Source organism: Watersipora subatra, chromosome 1, assembly GCF_963576615.1.
Source record: "Watersipora subatra chromosome 1, tzWatSuba1.1, whole genome shotgun sequence".
Lineage (NCBI taxonomy): Eukaryota > Metazoa > Bryozoa > Gymnolaemata > Cheilostomatida > Watersiporidae > Watersipora > Watersipora subatra.
This window is the reverse complement of record NC_088708.1, coordinates 11,440,229-11,462,295: the sequence shown is the minus strand read 5'-3', so window position 1 is coordinate 11,462,295 and position 22,067 is coordinate 11,440,229. Positions and strand designations below refer to the sequence as shown.

Here is a 22,067-nt window from a genome sequence, read left to right as displayed (position 1 = left end):
GGCCAGCCTCTTACAGAGCTTCTCAGCGGCCAGCCGCTCAGATGAACTCTTAACTCTGTATTTTTCTGTTATAGCTCCGACTGTTACCCTCACCGCGTCTTAGCGTTAAATAAAGTAATACTGGTCTCATATATAACAAATAAAGGCACTGCTAGTCATAAATGTTATTACCATGGTAACGAAATATCTGGTAAGAGCAATGAACCATAAAGGGAGGACTTAAAAAACTTCTGAGACATGGTCATATATTGCATGGATGCAAATTATAGACTTGCTGAGGTGGATAACAGGTTACAGATCAAATCTCACCTCACTCCAGCAGGACAGATCCGATTTAGGGGCAACCTTCGCAATCGGTCCTCTGACCTCAGTCTGGCCTTGGTATCTGGAGATCAGACTTAATGACAAGATGATATGAATATTAATTTTATTATTATTCTCTAGTAGCCGCTCAATTAACAGTTCTGTTTTGGGAACAAAGCTGTCCAAGTAAGATTTTAATAGTTTAAAATAGTTTAAAAATTTTAAAACCGTAGTTTTTCAATTTTGTTTAATTGTCGTTATCATTAAAAACAGATCTTCTCTTACTATGTATAATGCATGCCACACGAGTGAGTCTGGAATAATCCTCAGGCAGTTTAGACAGCATCATAACTGAAGAAATAGTTATAATCGTTTGAAGTGACTGAGAAAATTTGAGATCACGTGAAGGATTTAGATGCCAAAGAATTTGGCAGGGCGAATCGGCTATGCATGGCTGCCATATGAAAGAAGTAAGAACTCATTTCGTATCAATTACCAAATTCAAAAGCTTTTCAAAATTTCAGCAACGCCCTTTTTTCTAGATGAAACTGGAAAAAATAGAATCTATCTACATGCCACGCATTGGGGTACAGAATCCTTTTAGACAGGCAGATTTCTTCAAAGAAACAGCCCAGGTTTTTGAAAATGTGAAACGGCAGGCGGAATGATAAAGTAGAGGAAATATTCCTTCCTATGAGAGAATATAAATAGAAAATGCTTGCTGGCACTGACTACTAGACCTTTCTGCTGATAAAAATCAGCTATCACCTGAAATCAAATGTGAACGGGTACTTTTTTGCCATATATAGTCATTGCATATTAACAATGATCATGTGAACTCGCAAAACCTATGCTACTACTTGAGTCTTGTTAGTAGAAGCATATTCTCCTGCTCTGTAGTTGATAAGCAAGACGTGACACTCAGATTTTCAAATTGTTTCACTATACAGTCACCGCCAGTTCACCACGGCAATATATTTTTTATGCAAAACAAATGTCCACCCATTCAATGTTTAGCATAGCCAAAAATGTTTTCAAAATGAAAAAATTCTTTAGCGTGCTTTAGTGCAGACATAAATAACACACGCGTAATAACTTATTTTAATGCAATGTATAGCCTGTTCTAGGGAGGACCTCAAATTGGTGGCTAATTCAAACAGTGTTGAGTTCGCTCTACGGCAAGACGCATGAAAATAAGGTGATGCAACAAATAGGAATTTATTACATTCAGCTCTGAATAGCAAAACCTAAAGCTGACACTAAAAGGGCCTTCAGAGGGCCAACAGCAGACACGCGGACTGATGTAATCTGCATATTGAATATAATGAATAAGATGAGATGTAGATGACATACCGGCTGTGTTCGTTCTTACATACACAAACTCGTACAAGGTGCTCCCTGTTTTGGTTAAACATTCATATGGCATACAATTCTCACCCTCATGGCTACATATCTGTATGGGGTAATGTACTTTTTGTTATGGTTATGCAATCACATGGAATAAACTGCTCACTTTTGTGGTTATGCACTCATATGTGATAATATGCTTACTGCTATACAATATATGCTGTCATTGCTATGGCTACACATTCATATGATATGTGCTCACTGTTGTGATTACATACTCATATGGGGTAAGGCATGGTGTACCTATGCATAAACTTTAGTTGTGAATCTAATCTTGCTCTTATATCTTTTAGCTAATCAGATGAGAAACAACTTACAGCGAAACACGATATTTTTGCGAAATAACGTTTTTGTCATAAATTCTTGAAGTAAAATTTTCGTAAATTTTTCACGGGGTAAACATCGATTACGGATACAAAAATTTAGTTTGTCAACAATAAAGAAAACCCAGTTTCGACACCGGTAGTAATCAGTCAATCAATTAAATTGTTATTTGACATTCGACTAAAAGTTTCTCCTGTTTTACATAAAAAAATCTAATAAAAAAGACCATAAAAGGTTTATCTGCAATAAACATAATAATAATATTCATAACGAATGAGAAATGTCTTAACCTTGAATATAGATGATAAAAATCCAATTGTCATCAGAACGTATCAATCAACACTGTTGACTCATTTATCTACTATGCTAGCGGCCTTAACATCAAATGGCTGATTTCATTTCCTATTATTTGCTACAACTGTCATTTTCTAAACATCGCTAGCCATCCTCTGCCATGAAAGTTTGTGGTATGTGCTGACTCAGAAATTAATGTTCAAAAGGTTACAATATCTTAAAAATGAGTAAGAGATCAAATCCCCTCATCTACCGCCACTGGAAAGGGACATTCCTTTGAGAAGCAGTGACAATTGATGAACCAAATCATAGAAACTGCAAGCAGTAATTCTGACATCTATTCCTTACGTGCATCGTTCAACCTTATTAATTTTGGTGTTGCAAGGGAAGTTGGTACAGAGTTAGACCAATGTCTGACAAAGACTCTGAGCATTTCCAACAGACCACACTTCTGAATCACTCTATAACCTGCGCTATTATTCACTTGTTATGACAAATCTTCATCAACAAGCCTTCAACCGAAGCACGCAAATCAAACCAAATATAGAACAACATGACAAGAGATGACAGGCGCCACAGGAACCAGAGATGTGCCACTGACATCATAAACCATTGCGTATGTAGGATTCAGGTTAGAGTGGAACCGACGGACGACTCCGAGAGTCAGGGCAGACCAACGCATCATGAAGATGGGAACAGACAAAGAGCCTACTCCATCACTCACTGTATTTTTCTGACATTTACAGCATATTAATATTAACGTTAATTAATCGATGCTCACAGGTAGTAGAGCAAGTAATCTAGTCCATATCTTGTTCTACACATTGACCCAGAAAAAGCCTGTCGTTCTGCAAAACATATACGGCACTTGGGATACAACCAAGATTTCCGGCATGCAATGAAAATGATTAAGGGTAAAGAATGTATAAAAACCGCACGAACATAAGTAAATGTAACTTTTGTTGGTATAATCGACTGATAGTAAATCTTAGTAAAGCTTCAAGATCAATCATTTTAGAACGATTGATCTTGAAGCTGTACAAGAGTCTTGTAGAAAACCTTATAGTTATTTGTAGGTTCTTATATTTATCTGTGAATGTCACCTGGAAAAAATAAAGTCAGGAACACCAAATTCTTAAGAATGCTGGCCTCCCATCCATGGTGGACAGTCTGATAAAAAAGGCCTAAGATGACTGGGAAATGTGCACAGGATGGATCATGTGTGATTACCAGGACAACTATTATATTACCAACACTACATAGGAAAGAGGAATCAAGGTAGGCCCAGACTGAGATACAAATATTTAGCTAAGAGTCACATGGAGTTGAGGAAACTAGACACCAACTGATGGCAAAAGAACTCGGAAAACCAAGTTGCATAGAACTTGGTGCTAAAGCCTACACCATAAGACAGTTGTAAAGCCTACACCATAAGACAGTTGTAAAGCCTACACCATAAGACAGTTGTAAAGCCTACACCATAAGACAGTTGTAAAGCCTACACCATAAGACAGTTGTAAAGCCTACACCATAAGACAGTTGTAAAGCCTACACCATAAGACAGTTGTAAAGCCTACACCATAAGACAGTCATCGTCGAAACGGCTGATTGCAAGAAAGAGGGAAAGAGAGGGATATTTCTCAAGTTTAAAACATAACAAATAAAAGCTGTGAAGATGAGAAGAAATACATTATTAATCAACCAAAGCACTGAACATCTTGTCCATGCAGTTCATTAAAACGCTTGTATGTATGAAATTATTTTAAGTTATAAAATCAGCGATGTGAATTCTAAATAGAAGAAATCGTGAGACGGAGATTGGAAATCAGTTGCCAGTTCTAAGAAGCACCCGATGTATTGCACAATTCAGCTAATCACAGGCGTAAGCCACAAGAAAATATGAAGAGACACAAAATACAGCTGATCAAGTTATTTGATTAGTTCTTATCCTATCAGTGACTTCCATAAATTAAACAATTACCTGCGGACATGGAAACACCCGGTGATTGATGACAAGCCAAGAGTTGAAGTCTAAAGTGATCCAACGACATATTTCTACTTTAGCTTTGACTAATTAACCAGCATATTATCAGAAACTATTAAACAGGTAAATTCTACAAATATTTAATGCATAAAAATTTGGAAAAAAAATTTTCGAAGAGCACCCAATCAAGTAATACATAGACACTTCCATCTCATAAGTTATTAAGTTAAGTTTAACAGTTACGGAGGAGATCATTTCGTCTGCTCAACACCAACTCGACCTCTTCTGGAGAAAGCCGGTTAACTCCCTGCTCCTGCACCAATGCGATCGGATCCTCGAGGTGCTTGCCAGTCATGCTGTGCAGTGAATCATACAGCGTCTCCTTGAGAAGCAGAGCATCACCGAGTTGCATTGTAAGAAGATGGCACGACTCCTTTACCCTAAAACAGGTAGAGTGTGTCAGTACGTTTGTTGTTGCTGAGAGCACAAAAAAGGATTAATCTAAATATATAAATCTCGGTGTTTGTCTGTCTTCTGTCTGTCATTCAGTCTGTTAAATTATAGCGATAAAGGTTTTGCAACAAAAAATCGCCTTCGTACTGGAACTGACGACAATAAAATGGCAGGTCTACTAACAAGCACGCATAATCTCAAGGTTATCCATTCTTATCAAACCCATCACTCTTATCATATGCTGTATATCCTTTTCACGATTGCACATGCTAAATCTACACTTTCTATTAATAAATAGTGTACCCTTGGGTTACGGTGCCCTGTTATAAAAGTTTTTTCGCTTTTGTATATGAAACACGATGTTTTCCGTCTTCCCCATATGAGAGCAAATTGTTTTTCAATTTTTTTTCGCCAAACAATATAAACAAAATTTATCTTGAAATTAAAATTTGGCAGTCGGTGTACTGATTATGACGAAATAAGGAAAATGCTGATATGCGATTCACCAAAATCCCTCCCACAACGCCTGAAAGAGATATATGATGCTCGCTATCTTAGTTCAGCGTTATTCGCTATAAGCTATAATAAAAATGAAACCGAAAACAGATAGGGTATAAAATTTTAGCCTATGACAAAGTTGAAGTTTAGTTTAGTAAAATACATACTAAAACTTAGCTTTAAGTATGCGTTTAGTGAGCTAAAATCATTTAAGTTAAATTCAAGGTGTATGTTATACACCTGTCTTGAAGGTAAAAACTCCCCACGGTATGTACTGCACGTAGCACATTATAATGTTACATTTTCTTCTAGATCATAACCACTAAATAAACTAAAGTTACTATAGGTAACTATAGTTACTATTATTTTGTTACTAATGTTTAATATGTACAATACGTATATAAATTTCTCATGATTTTTACCAGGGGGTGTTAGATTATTACGATGCCTTACGATGCCAACACTGAAACCAATTAAAATCATATAATCGTATACCAAATCATTTTTCATTGTAATCGTAGCAAAATAGACTTTATTTAGCCATTACTTGCCAATTGCTTCACATTTAAACACATTTTTAGTTGTTTTATTTTTTCTCTTAATTTTTTTGAACTGCACAAAGCACTTTTCACATATGGAGTCGAAAGGTTCAAATAGTAACTGCTGTTGTATGTTGAAAAAAAAATTTCTGTGCCGACTTTTCTATTCCATGGACAACACCGGGTATTTAGCTAGTATTTACTATAATAAGAGCCGTGTCCGTCTGTTCGAAGCCACACAAAGAGCGTTGGGAAAAAGATGGCCAAACGCAAGAATTGAACCCAGATATTCCAATTCCCAGGCAAGCACGCTACTATCTGCCCACTCCATCACCTTCGAGAACCAAAGAATAATTATGCAAATAGTGATTAGATACGATGATCTCTCACAGCGTACGAGTCTGCCAGTGTAATAGTTATACTAATAGTAATCAGCATCTTCGTTACAAGGGGGTAAAAAGGCTGATGGAAGTGAAATCATTTAAAAAGAATTGGCAGCGAGAAACAAGCTGATAAGGTGATTGTCATGGTTCCAAGGAACAGAGCTAAATTACATTCGGTTATCGGCAAGTTTTAAGGCTGACAAGTGATGAAGGGTGACAGAGTGTCATTGGTGATGGAAGCGCGAGCAAAAGAATGCCACAGCTCATAGCTATCTCATTGCACACGTGGGATTAGCGAGATTACTCACATCTGAATGTCAGTAGTAATGAAGCAAAGAGAAAAGACCGTGTATAAAGACAGTTAAGAGATTGACCAACAGAATTCATTAGCAAGGTGCGTTACAACACCACTAATAACACTAATAATAATGACGTCTGCTCTCCAATTTCTTTTTCTTCACCACACCGCAGGTATAGAGATAGAAATGAGATAGACAAACCACCTGTGCTTACCACGACTGATTCACACAATAGTGCAGCGTATCCCTTACCTCCTCAAAAAGTTCTCTGGTTTGCTCGTGTGCTTGCCTATGACGGGAAAGAGGTTCCTAGTCATATCAAAGTTGAGCTGAATAGCTCCTCCTTCACTAAAATGGTTGGCTGTTATTACCTGAAGAGAGAGAGAGAATCGTGTTAGAGCAAGCCTTATACATAAGGTAATTCCAGCGGATAGATTGTTCAGCAAGAACAATGCTAAAAAGATGTCAATGAAGCGCGTGTAGGGTATGAGGGAAAAGGAGGTAGATGCTATCTGTTGAAAACTAATGGCCTATCTTGTCACATCTCAAATCGACCAGAGGGAGATCTGAGGTGAGATAGTTGACCTTGGGAATAACAAGCACTTGCTGGGAGTTGTCAGAGTATGTATAGGCTGTCAATGCAACCAACTAGTATATGAGAAGGAAGTAGTATCTGTCAGTTGATATTCTGTGCAGCTATACAAAAAGTGATTGTTAGACAAAGGAGTACCGTGTGAGATTGACTTTGCATAGACACACATCCACAATACAACTAAATAAGTACTGCTTTTATAATCTTACAAAAGCCCAGCTTTCCTAAGAGAACCAGAGTGTTGTAGTCTGAGAGTGCATTTATGACTAGTTTTAGGATGGTGCTACTAGGAACAGGAAGTTGGTCAGGGTGTTTCCCACAGTCAGCCAGCTTTATGATGCCACATTATCTAGAAAAGCTATGTATGGGAAATTACGAAATCATTTGTCAAATTTGGGCTAGGATGGTTCATTTGACAAAAATTTCCTGAAAGGATTTTCATCGATCATGTACAGGCATCTCCAAACCCCGATTACTTTCTTAGTACAAACTAATAACACTGTTGCTGACTCCCAGCATGGCTGTAGTGAACATGTTGGAGTCACACGATCAGCAAACTGGGTGGCACCGCGGTCACACTGAATGTGACCATAATACCATAGTGTTCCTATTCCAATGGTATTCAGAGTGCAACACAAGCACAAGCAAAAGAAGCCATAAACCATTAGAAAACTAAGTCCTCAGAGACTAGCGAGATAAAAAGATTTAGAGGTAAGCTAGCAGGTCTAAGGAGACATGAATCTCAGGTACTTATGGTCAATATTTCATTAACGGATGATTTGCAGACGCCCCAAGTATGGCAGGCACTCAATCCTAGCCTTTCGGTAGACAGCTGGTTTTTTGCACCCCTTATAATTCTATAGTTACTCGGTATTTTACAGTAAAAATGTTAGTCAAGCGTTCACATGACCAAACCGAGAGAGTGGCCATGCTTCTCGGAATAGATAGGGATGATGAGGATTGATTGGAAACAGTCAGCCGAAATGAAATGCAGGAAAATGCTAGCGGTGAAAGAAACGCTTCTCCTAGAACTGCATTGGAGAGGACTGGGAGGAGTTGTATATATTAATCTTTAGCGATCGCAATGAATACCGCGAGAGTTCAAGTACACATAGGAGACTGGTACATGTATGAAATGTCCTTTGCTTGAACCAAAAACATTGCATTATACATTCTGAGTCTAAAAGGAGTCATATAGGGTAAATAAATTAATACATTCCCATCTCCTTATGCCACTCTTGGGGTGTTATGGCCACAAATACACCGGCAGAACATCTGACAGATTCGAAAGCTCGGTGTCACTGGAGATGAATTTACATTTAGCTGTATCTAAATGATAAAATTCAATGGGTTTATGGATATGGAAACCATAGTCTACTTTCATGGAAATACAACCACAACCTGCAAAATACGGCGTCCTGCGAGATGTTTACCATAGTGTAGATGAGAGAATCGAGCTCCTGAGCAACCTGTTGTGAGAATCGGCTGAAGAGGCGTTTGTGAAGACCGTCTGCGGTGAGCTGCAAGCAGGTCTGGAGGTGAAGCAGGAAGTCACAGGCTGTCACAGAGAGACCGATCATTACCTGCTCATCCTTGTGTTTGAGATGTGGAAGACCAGTCCACCTACAACGTAGAGTAAAGCTCATATGTATTATCACAGGCTATTAATGGATTCAAAAATTACATGAGCATCTGCTGCAAAATGAGGTAATTATCTGCCATGTCCCACTTGAGCTCTCTCCTCTAAGCATTTGTATTTCCAGCTTCTCCCTCCCATACAAACTTCAAGCACTTTCACACTCACAAAGTAGCCAAGTGTGGCAGGTGACACATGCCACTGGGTGAGTGTTCTACTGCATCTCGATACATGACCAGCGTGCTAGAGTGATGTGTTCCTGCAAATGCTAAGAGTGATCACTTAAAGTAATTGTTTAGATAGGATATAATGATAACCTGTGTATCTATTTGATCATTTTTAGAAGTGAACAACTAAAGCAAATAGTGTGTAACTGACAACCAAGTCAACACACAGCAAATACTTTATAGCATTTTAATATCTTATATAACCTTTATACGCTTCACCGCTGTGGCCAACTGGGGCTGCAAAGATTTCTAGCAAGTACGTCGGCAGCCAGCGAGTATAACACAGGGAAAAGTCAGAAGAATTATAAGAAAGCTTGCATTGTGGCAAGTACTAGTTGGGCGTGGGCATATACGAGGTTGGCATGGTAGCAGGCTTATAGGGAATAAATTCCATAGAGTTGAGCAGTTGAGGGTAGACCGGCACTCGCAATGAATAAGCTAGTACAGGGAAAAAACACCTGTTTTACTTACTACTAATCTGTTATCTGTTAGGTTAGTACGGAGTGTTCTTATGCGGAGTCTGTATTCACTTCAGACGGGCCACCATGACAGGGAATTAGTGAAGTTAACAAACTTGTGAATTGTTAAACACAGAAATGAAACTAAAGACTGCCACAGACGGAGCAGTTGAGGGGATTTTTTTATTACAAGTCAAGTGACTAACAGACTTCTGAAGGCCTGAGTGTAACTTAAACCGATATTGGTAGTGCTTGTGAGGCCAATATTATACACCTATAACTAAACATAACTATGGTTACTGCATTTTATATGCGAGCATATTTAATAGGACTGAGAGGCGGAATAGATTGTGAGAAAGTCGGTTTGGAATGGCTTATAATTTAAACGAACCCTTGGGAACTATGAGAGAATGCTACTCAGGAGTGACATCTATGTCTAGGGAGAGCTTGAGAACAATGCAGACCAAAATCCCTAAGGCAGATCTCTGTGGAAGGCACATATATATCGTAGATAGAGTATTGAGATTAACAATCATACAAATGAGGCATTTAATTTATCAAATAGACTCACTGGAGGCGATGTAGCAGTATACCACTTGTTTGTCATATCTCCTCTCTCTCTTATACGTAATGAGCATTTTTAATGATTGCGCCATTGAACAATTGACGGAGAGCCTGGTGCAGACGGATATTTATCCATTATATATGTGTAAGCATGAATCTTTTTTGATGACACAATGATGATTTTAAGTGTTTCCTGTGCAGTCAGGACATGGTAAAATGTAAAGCCATCATCAGGTATTGCGTCTTTGTATAGTAGGCGTTACAAGATAACAGTCTACTCCAACACCAGGAAGGTGATTCATTGCAACTTTCCATTCACTAGTCTTAGTTACGTTTCATAATATAGTTTATAGCCAATAGGCTAGCAAATGAAACCATAGCTAAACCTAAGGTCCGAGTTCAACAAGCAATCATAGTTGAACCCTACTCTCACATATACAGTCAAATCTCTATCTATGATCACTTTCACATATGAATGTTTCGACATACAACCTTAAACTTGATCGAATATGTTTCAAAGAAATTTTCGATATGTAACATATAAAACACTGTTGCTTTGAAAGTCAGTACTTATGTACGCAGTTGTCCTTTTTATATAACTTGGATGTACATACTTGAATAATATTAAACAGTAGTTGATGCCTTCTTTTTTGTTTTAAAGTCATGGATGACAAGTCCGGCGGAAGTGGTGATGAAAAAAAGAAGCAGTACCTTCCTAACATTTAAAACAACGAATAAAAAAGAAACAAACACCTTTATATAAACTTTAAATAATCTCTAGTAGTTATCATAAGGAGAAAAGTGAAAATGAATGGAAAAAGTAGGTGTGAAACTAGTGAAAGTGACGAGGCTATATTGCCACACTTTATCATGAAGACAGTGCAAAAATAAAAACTTCTTTTCATGGATTATTACTTCATTTATTTAGTTTCTTGAAAATTATTTAGTTTTTATATAATTTGATGTAATGCCTTTTTTAATGCTACATGTAATCACCTAAAACTAGTATCGCCAGATTTTTGAGCTGTAAGATGAAATAAACAAAACACAATGTATTCTAATAAGAATATTTACACCGACATACAATTACCTACACTTTAGTTCAACATATGAACAAATATCTGAGCTGATTGTGTACGCTGAGGTTTGATTGTATAACGGTACAGTCTATTATAATCAGAGCAGGGCTACTTACATGATAAAATTGTAAAAAACCTTCTATAACTAGATTCAAATATATCAGAGCACATGTTTGAACAATTAGGATATTGTAACGTAGTACAATATCCTAATTGTTAAAATCTGTATGACTAAATCAGCATGATAATGATATCTTAAGAAATGTGTCTAAACATGCTTGAAACAAACACTACTTTATACAAATGGTAGAAGGAATATCTAGCCATAATTCCAAAGAATGCCACATATTTTTAAAGGTTAGCACTTAGGCTAGATTTGACTCGCTAAACTAGGATGAGGAGGTAAAATATACCATCAGCTTGTTCCATTAAATAAGTTAGGCTGATGAAGGGCTGTTAAAGCATTAAGGAAAAACTACATTTCAGCCCCTGAGAGAAAGTAGGGTGTTGCAATAGAAACAGTGTTGAGCTCTAATATATATTCACATTTATAATGCTACCCTCAAAGGGCTTTATTATAATTTATAAAAGTGTGAATATGTAATTCTGGTGCATCTAATAACAGTGCTGACGCATCTTGCTGAGCCTAAATAGCAACACTTCAGCGGAGATTAACTGAGCAATGGTGTAAATTTAAGTGAAAATAAGACAATACATAAATGAGACGAAACAGCCGCGAGGAAATTGATCTATTCACAGCTAATTTCAATAACTACCCTGATGTCTCCTTTCTGAAGAAAACAAATGGAGAGAGACCTACTTGAGCTATCATGTGCTAAAAATGAGAAAATAGATAGGAATTTCCTCATAAAGAACAAAAAGTATTTTGGACCATTTTTGGCAGACGGAGTGAAGTGTCAAATAAAATGTAAAAAATTTAATACATAATCAAGATGACAATGACTTCTATGGCTGCTGACACATTCCTAGGAGCTAAAAGCTGCTTTATTAAAGAAAGGAAGCCTAAATCCATTGAACAATGACATCCAGCATACTAATGTCTGATCTGTTGTCTGATCTGAGCAGGTTGTGAGGCTTTAGAAGTTGATATGAATGCATTCCACAGCACAGCTTGGTTTCCTACTTCATGTTAGGGGATATTCTATAGGACTCTATGAAATAGTCTACAGTGTATAAGGGATAGACTATAAGGGATAGTCTATAATATTATAGAAGATAGTTTATAGTACTATAGGGGATAATCTATAAATACTATAGGGGATAGTCGATAATACTATAAGGGATAGTCTATAATACTATTATAAGGGATAGTCTATAATATTATAAGGCATAGTCTACAATACTAAGGAAGATAGTCTATAGTACTATAGGCGATAGTCTATAATATTATAAGGAAGGGTCTATAATACTATACGGGTTAGTCTATAATATTCTAAGAGATAGTCTATAGTATTCTAGGTGGTGGTCTATGATTTTTCACATGATACTCCATTGTACTTAAGGGGATAGCCTGTTGTACTACTCTATGGAATACTCCATGGTATTGTAGGGGAAGTCCAAAGCACTCTAGATATTTTACAGCACCCTAGACTGCAGTCTATAGTGACATATGTACCAGTGGTAAAATTTTGATACATATTAGATTATGATGGGAATTTGACTTTGCAATCTCAGAAAAGAATCTAATCTAAGAAACTAAAAATTTAGAAGAACTTTTGCTAGCTAACCAAGGAGACTACTGATCTGACGACCTGCCGACTGACTAAACGTGTCAGAGCAAATAATAATAAACATCTCTGCAGGTACCCACGAGCTATGGTTGTTATCCGCATAGGCTTTTAGCTTTGTCTTCAACTCGGCTACTACGTGCTTGGTAAGGGTCTTTATCATCTCCCTTTCCAGAGAACAGATGTTATCGACGCTCGACTCAAATAAGTGGCAGTCGAGTTCCTCTAAGGCTGACTCGTCTATAGATTGAGGCAGCTAGAAATAGAAGCAACATAGTTTCAAGGTTTGAAAAAAAAGGAAAACAAATATGTAAATATCATAGCATGTCTGCACAAGCACAAGAAAAACTTTATCTTAGCATCCTAGATATATTCTTAGATATATCAGCACATTCTCCTTTTGTCAGATTTATGATCAGATAGAATTTGCGCGGAGGCGGTCCAACGGTGTCACTCGCTAAATATAGATCGCTATAGCTGATGTCAGCTATGGAAACCATGGCACACCACAGGGGAAATGAAGGGTGACTGACAATCCGCAACCCTGGAATGGGAGGAGCATATGCCAGCTCTTCTACATAATGGATGGCCGCACACACCTGGTATGATGCATTCTTTGAGAGAAGACTGGGCAATACAGATGATAGGGTCTCTCCTCCGCCAACTAGCAGACTTGCCTGGTACTGCAGCTTCAGAAAAAACTAAAAATTTAAAAATAACCAATAAAAGGATAAGTTTAAACTAGAGCCATGTATGAGTGTAGGAGAAAGATTACTGACTTTATCAAAAGAACATAACATTTCATAACACAATGATACTCTATATGAGAGGAATTATAACACACGAAGTTGGGTACAAACTTTTTCATACAAAATTCCAGTAAAGCTTTTTACTACGTAATGAGCCACGAGTTGATCATTATGTTGAACAGAAATTATGGGAGGAACCGATGCTATCCTCCAACCAGAAGTATTATGGGAGGAACCGATGCTATCCTCCAACCAGAAGTATTATGGGAGAAACCGATGCTATCCTCCAACCAGAAGTATTATGGGAGGTACCGATGCTATTCTTCAACAAAATGTTTTAAACTGGGACAATGATCAGAAGCAGGATATGCTTGCATAAGCAATTATCTCTTCATCACCAGCAAAATTTACACAGTTTTCGTAGAAGTGATAACATCTTGCAAATCATGAGTTAGCATTCTGTATGAAGATAGTCTCTTACACATTTAACTTTCATAGCCTCATATAATTTAGTTCAAATCCATTTCAAAGTGCCTCAGTGTGACCTACATTAACGCATCAACTTTCCGTGCTAGGAAAAGCTGGCTAATGAGGACATCACAAACATGCAAGCTCATGCAAATCACTGGCTCCTAGCATTATTATTATTTATTATCTGTTGAAGTTCAGATGAGATTAGCTAGAGTATCCTATCTATATGTGATCATGCAGTGTATCTAAGTGCTATTGTGGTTTTTTTAAGAATTATTGGTCGTTCTACGAAAGACTACGCCTAAAAGAGAAGTAAAATGGAAGGCATAAAAAGTTGTGATAACTTCTTCCGTGCATTTGGCTGAGCCTTCAGTTCATTGCCCTCATCGGTCACTCCACGATCCATTGAGACAACTTCCATAAACCCTCACTACTCCAAGTAGCTGTGGCTGACAGCCTGGTTCATAACAGAACTGGTGAATATCTGGATGGATCAGAATTTAAGAGAGGAATGCTGAAGGGCGTTGAGGCCATGACCAATGCATCACTTACCAAATAATTTAATTGCATATAATTAGAATATTTTGATGACGGATTGTCCTAATTTGGCACCTTTAACTTTGGGAGTCAGAGGCATTCATCGACTATTCATCGACTATTCATCGACGATTCATCGACTATTCATCGACTATTCATCGACTATTCATCGACTATTCATCGACTATTCATGGGCAGTTGTTCTCTTAAAGATGAACTTGTACAATATTTTAATAAATTTTATCAGAAAGTATCGATATTTTTCTATCATTTGCGATTGTTTTTGATGTTTGAGGTCAATGACTGTCAGGATGTCTCAAGATTAAAATCAACAAAACTGGATCACGGTCAAAACTTACAACACTTAAACCATGCGAAAATGCAATTATGATGTCTATAGTTGTAAAGAGACCAACAGGATAGAGACGCGTAACGTTGCAACTTTAACACAAGATACTATATCAACTATAGCAATGATAACAACTAGTGACGTCATTTCGCACATATCATTCTTTTGAGCATTTTAACCGCGATCACGTTTTGTCAATTTTAATTTTGGAACATCTTAGCAGTCAGATCACCTCAAACATCAAAAACAATCGCAAATGAAAGAAAAATGCAGATACTTTCTGATAACATCCACTAAAATCTTTTTAAAAGTTCATTTGTAAATACTAAATGACACCATGATTGCCTTGAATGTAAGCCATTAAAATAAATTTCCAACCCAACAAAATACAACATATGAAGGCAAGTTGTATAGAAATGTTACTTCAACAATTGTTTTGTCATTAGAACTATGAATAAGGCTTGGCTATACATTCACAAGGTGACACTCTCTCGGCCTTCAGTGCCCAGACTCGATAAAAGCGATAAGTGTTCTCTTGCGATGCATACAATTCCATTTATTATAATAAGAAAGTCGATACTAAATACTAATAACTGTGAACTGTGTCTAATCTTGTAGGGATTTTAATATGCGAAAGAAGGCTTCTATAGTAAAAACTAATGATTTTTACTACAGTGATAGTCACATGTTCCAGATTTAAACAAATCAGCAAATATTATCTCTATTTACAATTGTCCTCCAATCATTTATTTTGAAATCTTAAATATCGCACTTATTCTTTTAAATAGCTTCGACTTCATATAACTTAAACCATAACTGCAATGTGCAACCGCTATCATTAATTCTAGGTAAATCAGACACGCTGATTTTGTACTCAAAATAAAGATTGGTTCACTAACTTTCAGAGTAATGAAGGCTTTTTTACAGCGTTTCAATATCGGTCTCGAAAACAACACAATCGGCACAACAAGCTCCACCCATAAATATGTGATGTATGCTAGCTTTTTAAGAACGGAAGTTGGGGATGTTTAGTCCAATTTAGAATGATGGAGATGGGTGTCTTAAAACCCATTATTATCTAAAGTCAGCTTTCAAAATAATCTCAGTCTTTTATGAAAGGTAGATAAACTATTTAAAATTGCTTGTAGCTTGTTACAGGATGTTTAATAGGCTGAAGGCCGAGAAAAATGAACTCAAAAAAGCGCGGTAAAAACGCTAGCTTGTGATACAATCGGGCTTTTTTGAGCTAATTTTTCTCGGCGTTCAGCCTATCAAATATCCTGTAACAAGCTACAAGCAATTTTAAATAATTTATCTACCTTTCAGAAAAAAACTGAGATCATTTTGAATGCTAAATTTAAATAATAATGGGTTTTCAGAAACCCATCCCTATTATTCTAAATCAGACTAAACATCCCCAACTTTTGCTCCTAAAAAGCTAGCATACATCACATATTTATGGGTGGAGCTTGTGCCGATTGTGTTGTTTTCGTAACCGATATTGAAACGCTGTAAAAAGTCCTTCATGGCTTTGAAAGTTAGTGGACGAATTTTTATTTTGAGTATACAAAATTGTAATCAGCGTGTCTGATTTACCTAAAAAAAACGATAAAAGTTGTACGTGACAGTTATGGTCTAAGCACAATGACTTAGTATAACTTAACTTTGACAGCACCTTGACTTAGTATAACTTAACTTTGCCAGCACCTTGACTTAGTTTAATGTAACTTTGTAAGACCCTTGACTTAGTTAACTGTGAAACCTCAATTTGAATGCCATGGCGCTCTATTTTTTCAACCCTTTTCCTATTGAGCCGTTTTATTAAAGGTGACATTCAAATAGAGGGTGGTGTTGTATTTTTCGAACAGCTCATAAAAATTTCGAGAAAGCTAAATTTAATCCTTTTATGGGCGAAGCGATGCTAATTTTGACCATATTTTGTTATATTTTGCGACAATCGGTGCCGTCAGCCTCAGCATTTTTGCTAAACCATGTTTCATATACGTCGAATTATCAGACTGAGTTATACAAGAAACTACTTTGATTATAAGTTTGTGGGATACAGCTATTAATTATTTTGATGGTGTCACATTCAAAGTTTTGAAGAAAAAATTGTAACGCTTTAGAGTTAGAAACCAGATATAACGTTGCTAAGTTTTAAAAACGTTTTAAAGTTAAAATACGCCATAACAATGGCTGCTATTACGTCGTACAATGTTCCTGAAGAGTATTCTCATCGTTCATCAGAACACTTTAAAGTCTTAGGTGAGATTGTAAACGATATTACGGACAAATATGAAAGCAATGAATAAAATTTAGACGTTTGCGACGTTTTGCGAATCAGTGTAGTTCTGATGATTGTGACAATCGTTCTTCTCAGGAACACCACCACTAAAATCATGGCAACCACTACAGCAACAAGAAAAGAATTAATTGTTATTGGTGCAACCAAGTCATTATTAGTACCATTTTGTGTACACTTTTTTACTGATCACTTGCTATTATGGGTTCATAAAGACCAGATAATGTCAAAGTGGTGGACAAATAGAGGTGGCATTCAATAAAGGACAGTGCTGTATTTTTCAACCCTTCTTCTACAGTGCTGTTCTATTAAGAGGTGGCGTTCAAATAAAGGTGGCATTCAAATAGAGGTTTTTAGTAACATAACTTTGCCAACACCTTGACTTAGTATGACTACTTTGCTAACACTTTGACTCAGTATAACTCCTTTGCAAACACCTGGACTTTACTATAACTTTACTAAATCAAATTAGAGTATTCTCATACCATTTAAATCCTTTCCTATTGTCTTAATCGCCAGCTTTTCATTAGCATACAATTACTTGTTAACATCGCAAATCCCTCATTATAATACAGCGATTAAGTACGTATTAAATATATGTAGCTTCATGCAAACTTGCTGTCAGAAATGACAAATACGACCAACGGTCACCAAGTTTACATGAGGCGATGCTTTATTGAAGAGGGGTTTGCGAGACAGTACATCGACCTATGAGGTGAATTTCCATACCCAAACGAATGAGCAATCACTCACAGATCAAGTATGATGCCTGCTTAACTTAATGCAACCAGAGGCTGTGCCTGTTTTCAAAAGACATTGTAATACAAACAATGTCTCTGTGATCTTGGTTGAACATGCCTGGGACCAGTGGCAAGGGAACCTCAACAACTAGAGAAGTGCCCGGTTGCGGGTGTAATTCATTCCTGTCACCACCACCAGCAGCCTTTTTTGAGAATTTAACCCCAACCTGTTGTTCGCAGGTCAGATGTTTTAGACCACAAGAAGGCTTGTGATCTAAAACGTTTTTAGACCACATTTAGGTTGAAGTAAGCTCTACTCATGATCAATGCTCTATTTCAGGACCACGAGAGAAAAGTACCAGTTGTGGTACTTGATCTGAAGAAAAAACTTACATCGACTTGATATTTCTCACTTTACATTATTTTTGTGACGTAGTGAGTAAGGTCGTATGCGCATCAGCCAATAATGCATTATTAGTTCTCACTGATTCTGGTACTGACCGAATTGCTTCACAAGTGCGCACATGGATTGATCTACATTGCCGATATAAATTGTACAAGCGAATGAATCGATAATTTCTGTTGGTTATATGTGCATTACTAAATATTAATATGTCTTCACTTGCAAACTAAAATGAGCATGTTCTGTGTAAAAAAATACAACTGTGTTTTCAATTTGATCTTATCGGTCGTCATCACTGAGTTGTCATCTACAAATTGACCAGGTTCAAACTGTAGGTCAGCTTACTTGTAGACATTGTTTATGGCAGGCCGCAAATGAAGATTTTCGGCAATTCATCGGCTGAGCAATTGTCAGCAATGCTGAGCATCGGATTTGCAATTGTCAGCTTGTGTACACGCAGTTCCAACTTTCACTAACAAACTAAACCGTGTGGTTGCAATAAAAGAGCTCAAGGACGATAAGCCAATCAGCACGATATTTCAATGCATCTCAAAGGCTTTATATGGTGCATTTATGAACCAATTTTTGAACTACTTATTTCCATGTGTCAACAAACCCCGAATCTTCTATGCAAGCTCTTGAGAATTGAATGACTGGTAGTGAGCCATGCCAGCAACATACTCATACTTACATTAGCACCGGTTGATACATCTCATCAGAAGCTCCCAGCAAGCCTGATAGCTTGATAATGCTGCAGAATAACTGTGTTGATATCTGTTCCTGCTGCCTAGCATCCCTACATAAAGACTTTTGAAAGAGATCATTGCACTCTTTGTGTATACTCACTGGTTGTTCGACCCATTCCCGTAGTACAGATATGATGTGATGCGCTGTGTTCAATATGGCCAAATATTGAGGGGTTGATGGTGAAAGCTCTTTCCTCAGTTGTACCAGCCGTACCCTATAGTCTTCCAACAGCTCTTGTTTCATACAGACGAACATGAGTTGACAGACGGGATAGGGCAGATGCTCATATCTCTCTACAAACCGTAATAGATAGCTTTAAACCGCAGTACAATGGATTATAAATCTAAGGGTAATCAGGTAGTGCTCATAGACAAGCTTAAGATGGGAGCATGGACATCTAACAATAGACAACTGTGGATTTAGGCTTATGATGAACTCAAAGAACCAGTTTCTTAGAAAATCTAGGCAGCAAAAGCTGCCTATTGGAGAGATACTTGAATATTTTTATACTACAAAAGGTGAATCTTCCAAATCGATACGAACTTTCTCCTACGGAAGCATGACAAACACAGCGTAAAGTAAATATTGATGCAAGAATATCAGGGAGCACTAGTGAGGGTGGGAACTGATACGCCCGACATCAGCTAATATACGTGAAGTTTGTTTGACCATCTAGCCAGAAACATACAGAGCATCAGGTGACCTAGAATATACTTCTGCACTCCACACCAACACCTAGCAACTAAGACTCCGATTGAGCACAACTCTGTGAGGGTTAAACTTAAATTTTTGGCAACACACTTACGCGCGCTGATAAGATTGCATCAGAGAGTGTATAATGAAGATGAGAGTAATGTGTCCACACCCAAAAATCGTTAGCACAGTATTTTAGCGGGATTAATCTGCCATGAAAATTATTAAGATGGTCAAATTTGTCACAGAATAACAACATTATAGTTGACTGATTAACGGTGAATAATTAGATATATGTTCTTTAAATATAGATCATGCGCTGCAGCGGTGGCACCGTGCCATCTAATGAATCTCGGAAATCCATCCATTATCCACCTGCCAGCCAGCCGAGTAAGCACACGACTATCTCTGCCGTTATTAGGTGCTGAAACCTCAAATATTTCTAAAAATGTTAGTCAGTCAAAAAAAATGTGAAAAAGTGTCTGTGAACTGCTCGTTGAGATTCCAACTTTCAAGTTGGACGAAGCTGAAAGCAGAATACACTGAGTATGAAATATTGAGACACTAAATCGGTGTTGTAAACCCACTCAGAAGTGCTAAGCTTCCAATTGAAGAAATATCTGGTCATAAAGTTAATCACTTGTGAAGAATGCACTACACTCTGCTCATCAGCTCTGGCATGGCATGGCAGGTGTAAATCCAGCTGATTGATAAACATGCGGGTTTCATAAATTCGTGAACAGTGTCCATCAATAAGCAATTTTTTTATAAGACGGTCGGGGTAAATGATTCCTCATTGTACCCTATGAAAAAAGTATCAGACAAAAAATCATTTACGCATAAATGTAAAAGTTGTAAAAGCTACAAAAGATGATGAATCAGAAACAATGTCTTATAACCAAGGAAAGCGATGCGAAATGTGAATCTTTATAGCTAAAACGGTAGAGGTTTGTGAAGTAGATTTATACGATACAAGAGAGAATGGAGTACCAGCTGCACACACTTGAGCTAGACTACAATGGGGAGAGAAGTATCTATGGTACGATATCCTTATCTGGCAACAGGTTTTACCACTCTCATTTACCAAGAATTAGGAAAAGGAGCCTGCATGCAGCAGATGCATTGGAAGCGTGGCGTGACGAAAGCATTTCCACAGGACATTCTTGTAACATGCCAATCATAGTGTAACTCTGCAACAGCTCCTGGTATGGAACAACTTTAACATTTAGCTGACAAGTGAGTAAAAGTGTTGTCAACAGTGACTGGAGTGAAGTTCCGTGAGATCAAGTGAATAACACTGACATATGATTTCAGTTGACAAATATTTATAAATGCTCAAGTGATAAACTGTATTGATAACAGCACCAATAGATATGAAACAATCGGCCAATGTGACTGTTACAGTCATGTCTCCTGATAAATTCTGAAGTGAGTACATATATGGGAGTTCAAACAGTATGTAAAGATGTTCTTGTTTCCCATTCGAACATCACTGATACTTCATGCTTAGGGTGCTGAACGCCTCCAAGATAGGCCAAGGAGACCCGATGACACAGATCAGTTGCGACTGACACTTTCTCCCTCTCCCCTCCCCCTCCCCCTCCCCCTCCCCCCTCCCTTGATATCTTTAGCATTCAGCTGGTGTATGCAGGTGTGGTCATTGTTCGTTGTGATTTACAAAATATTGACTGTATATTGTCTCGTACATAGTGCATTATTATTATTTTTTTGCTCAAATAAAAGACGCAAGTTATTTCTAAACTGTTATATTTTGTGCAAAAACTTTAAAAATAAGGCTATGTTAAGAGCTGTTACAGATACAACATATCCCCAGGCTATCCTTCTCTACCAATAGAGTATCAGTGAGAAATCCCGAGTTCTTTATAACATCACCTATTCACTTAATATTTACAGATTATAGTGTAAAATAATGTACAAAGGCTTGGCCGGGATTAAAATTGTTTACATTGTTTTATTTGAATGAACTTGCTTCAAAATTTGAACTATTGACCTTTTGAACGACATTCTGGGACAGATTGTGGTCGGAAATCGAGGTCAAACAGTACCCATTTACACAGCGATTGCTAATTCACCTACCTTTATCATTGACCAATAGAAATGATAATCGAACAACCAATGATAACATGGAATTAATGTTCAGTATACATAAAAGTGGAACTAAAATAATTCTTATAAACAAAAATGGTCAGACGTCGCGGGACTAGATGAGAAATGCGTAATGGCTAAGCTAAGTACAATCTGCAATTGGTTTTTATCTGCAACAAATC

At 37.3% G+C, this 22,067-nt stretch overlaps 1 protein-coding gene across 1 annotated transcript in view; it reads right to left on the bottom strand.

Annotated features, from left to right (window-relative positions):
* Positions 1–3,998: 3,998 nt before the first annotated feature.
* Positions 3,999–22,067, bottom strand: part of LOC137399899 (RAD50-interacting protein 1-like) — a 45,458-nt gene continuing 27,389 nt past the window's right edge. The window contains exons 9-14 of the mRNA XM_068086163.1: positions 19,186–19,379; positions 13,388–13,489; positions 12,872–13,044; positions 8,510–8,699; positions 6,737–6,855; positions 3,999–4,752 (exon numbers count right to left, since the gene is read on the bottom strand). Of these exons, the coding sequence (XP_067942264.1) occupies positions 4,545–4,752; positions 6,737–6,855; positions 8,510–8,699; positions 12,872–13,044; positions 13,388–13,489; positions 19,186–19,379 (986 nt within the window). The 3' untranslated portion in view covers positions 3,999–4,544. The remainder of the gene's footprint in view (positions 4,753–6,736; positions 6,856–8,509; positions 8,700–12,871; positions 13,045–13,387; positions 13,490–19,185; positions 19,380–22,067) is intronic.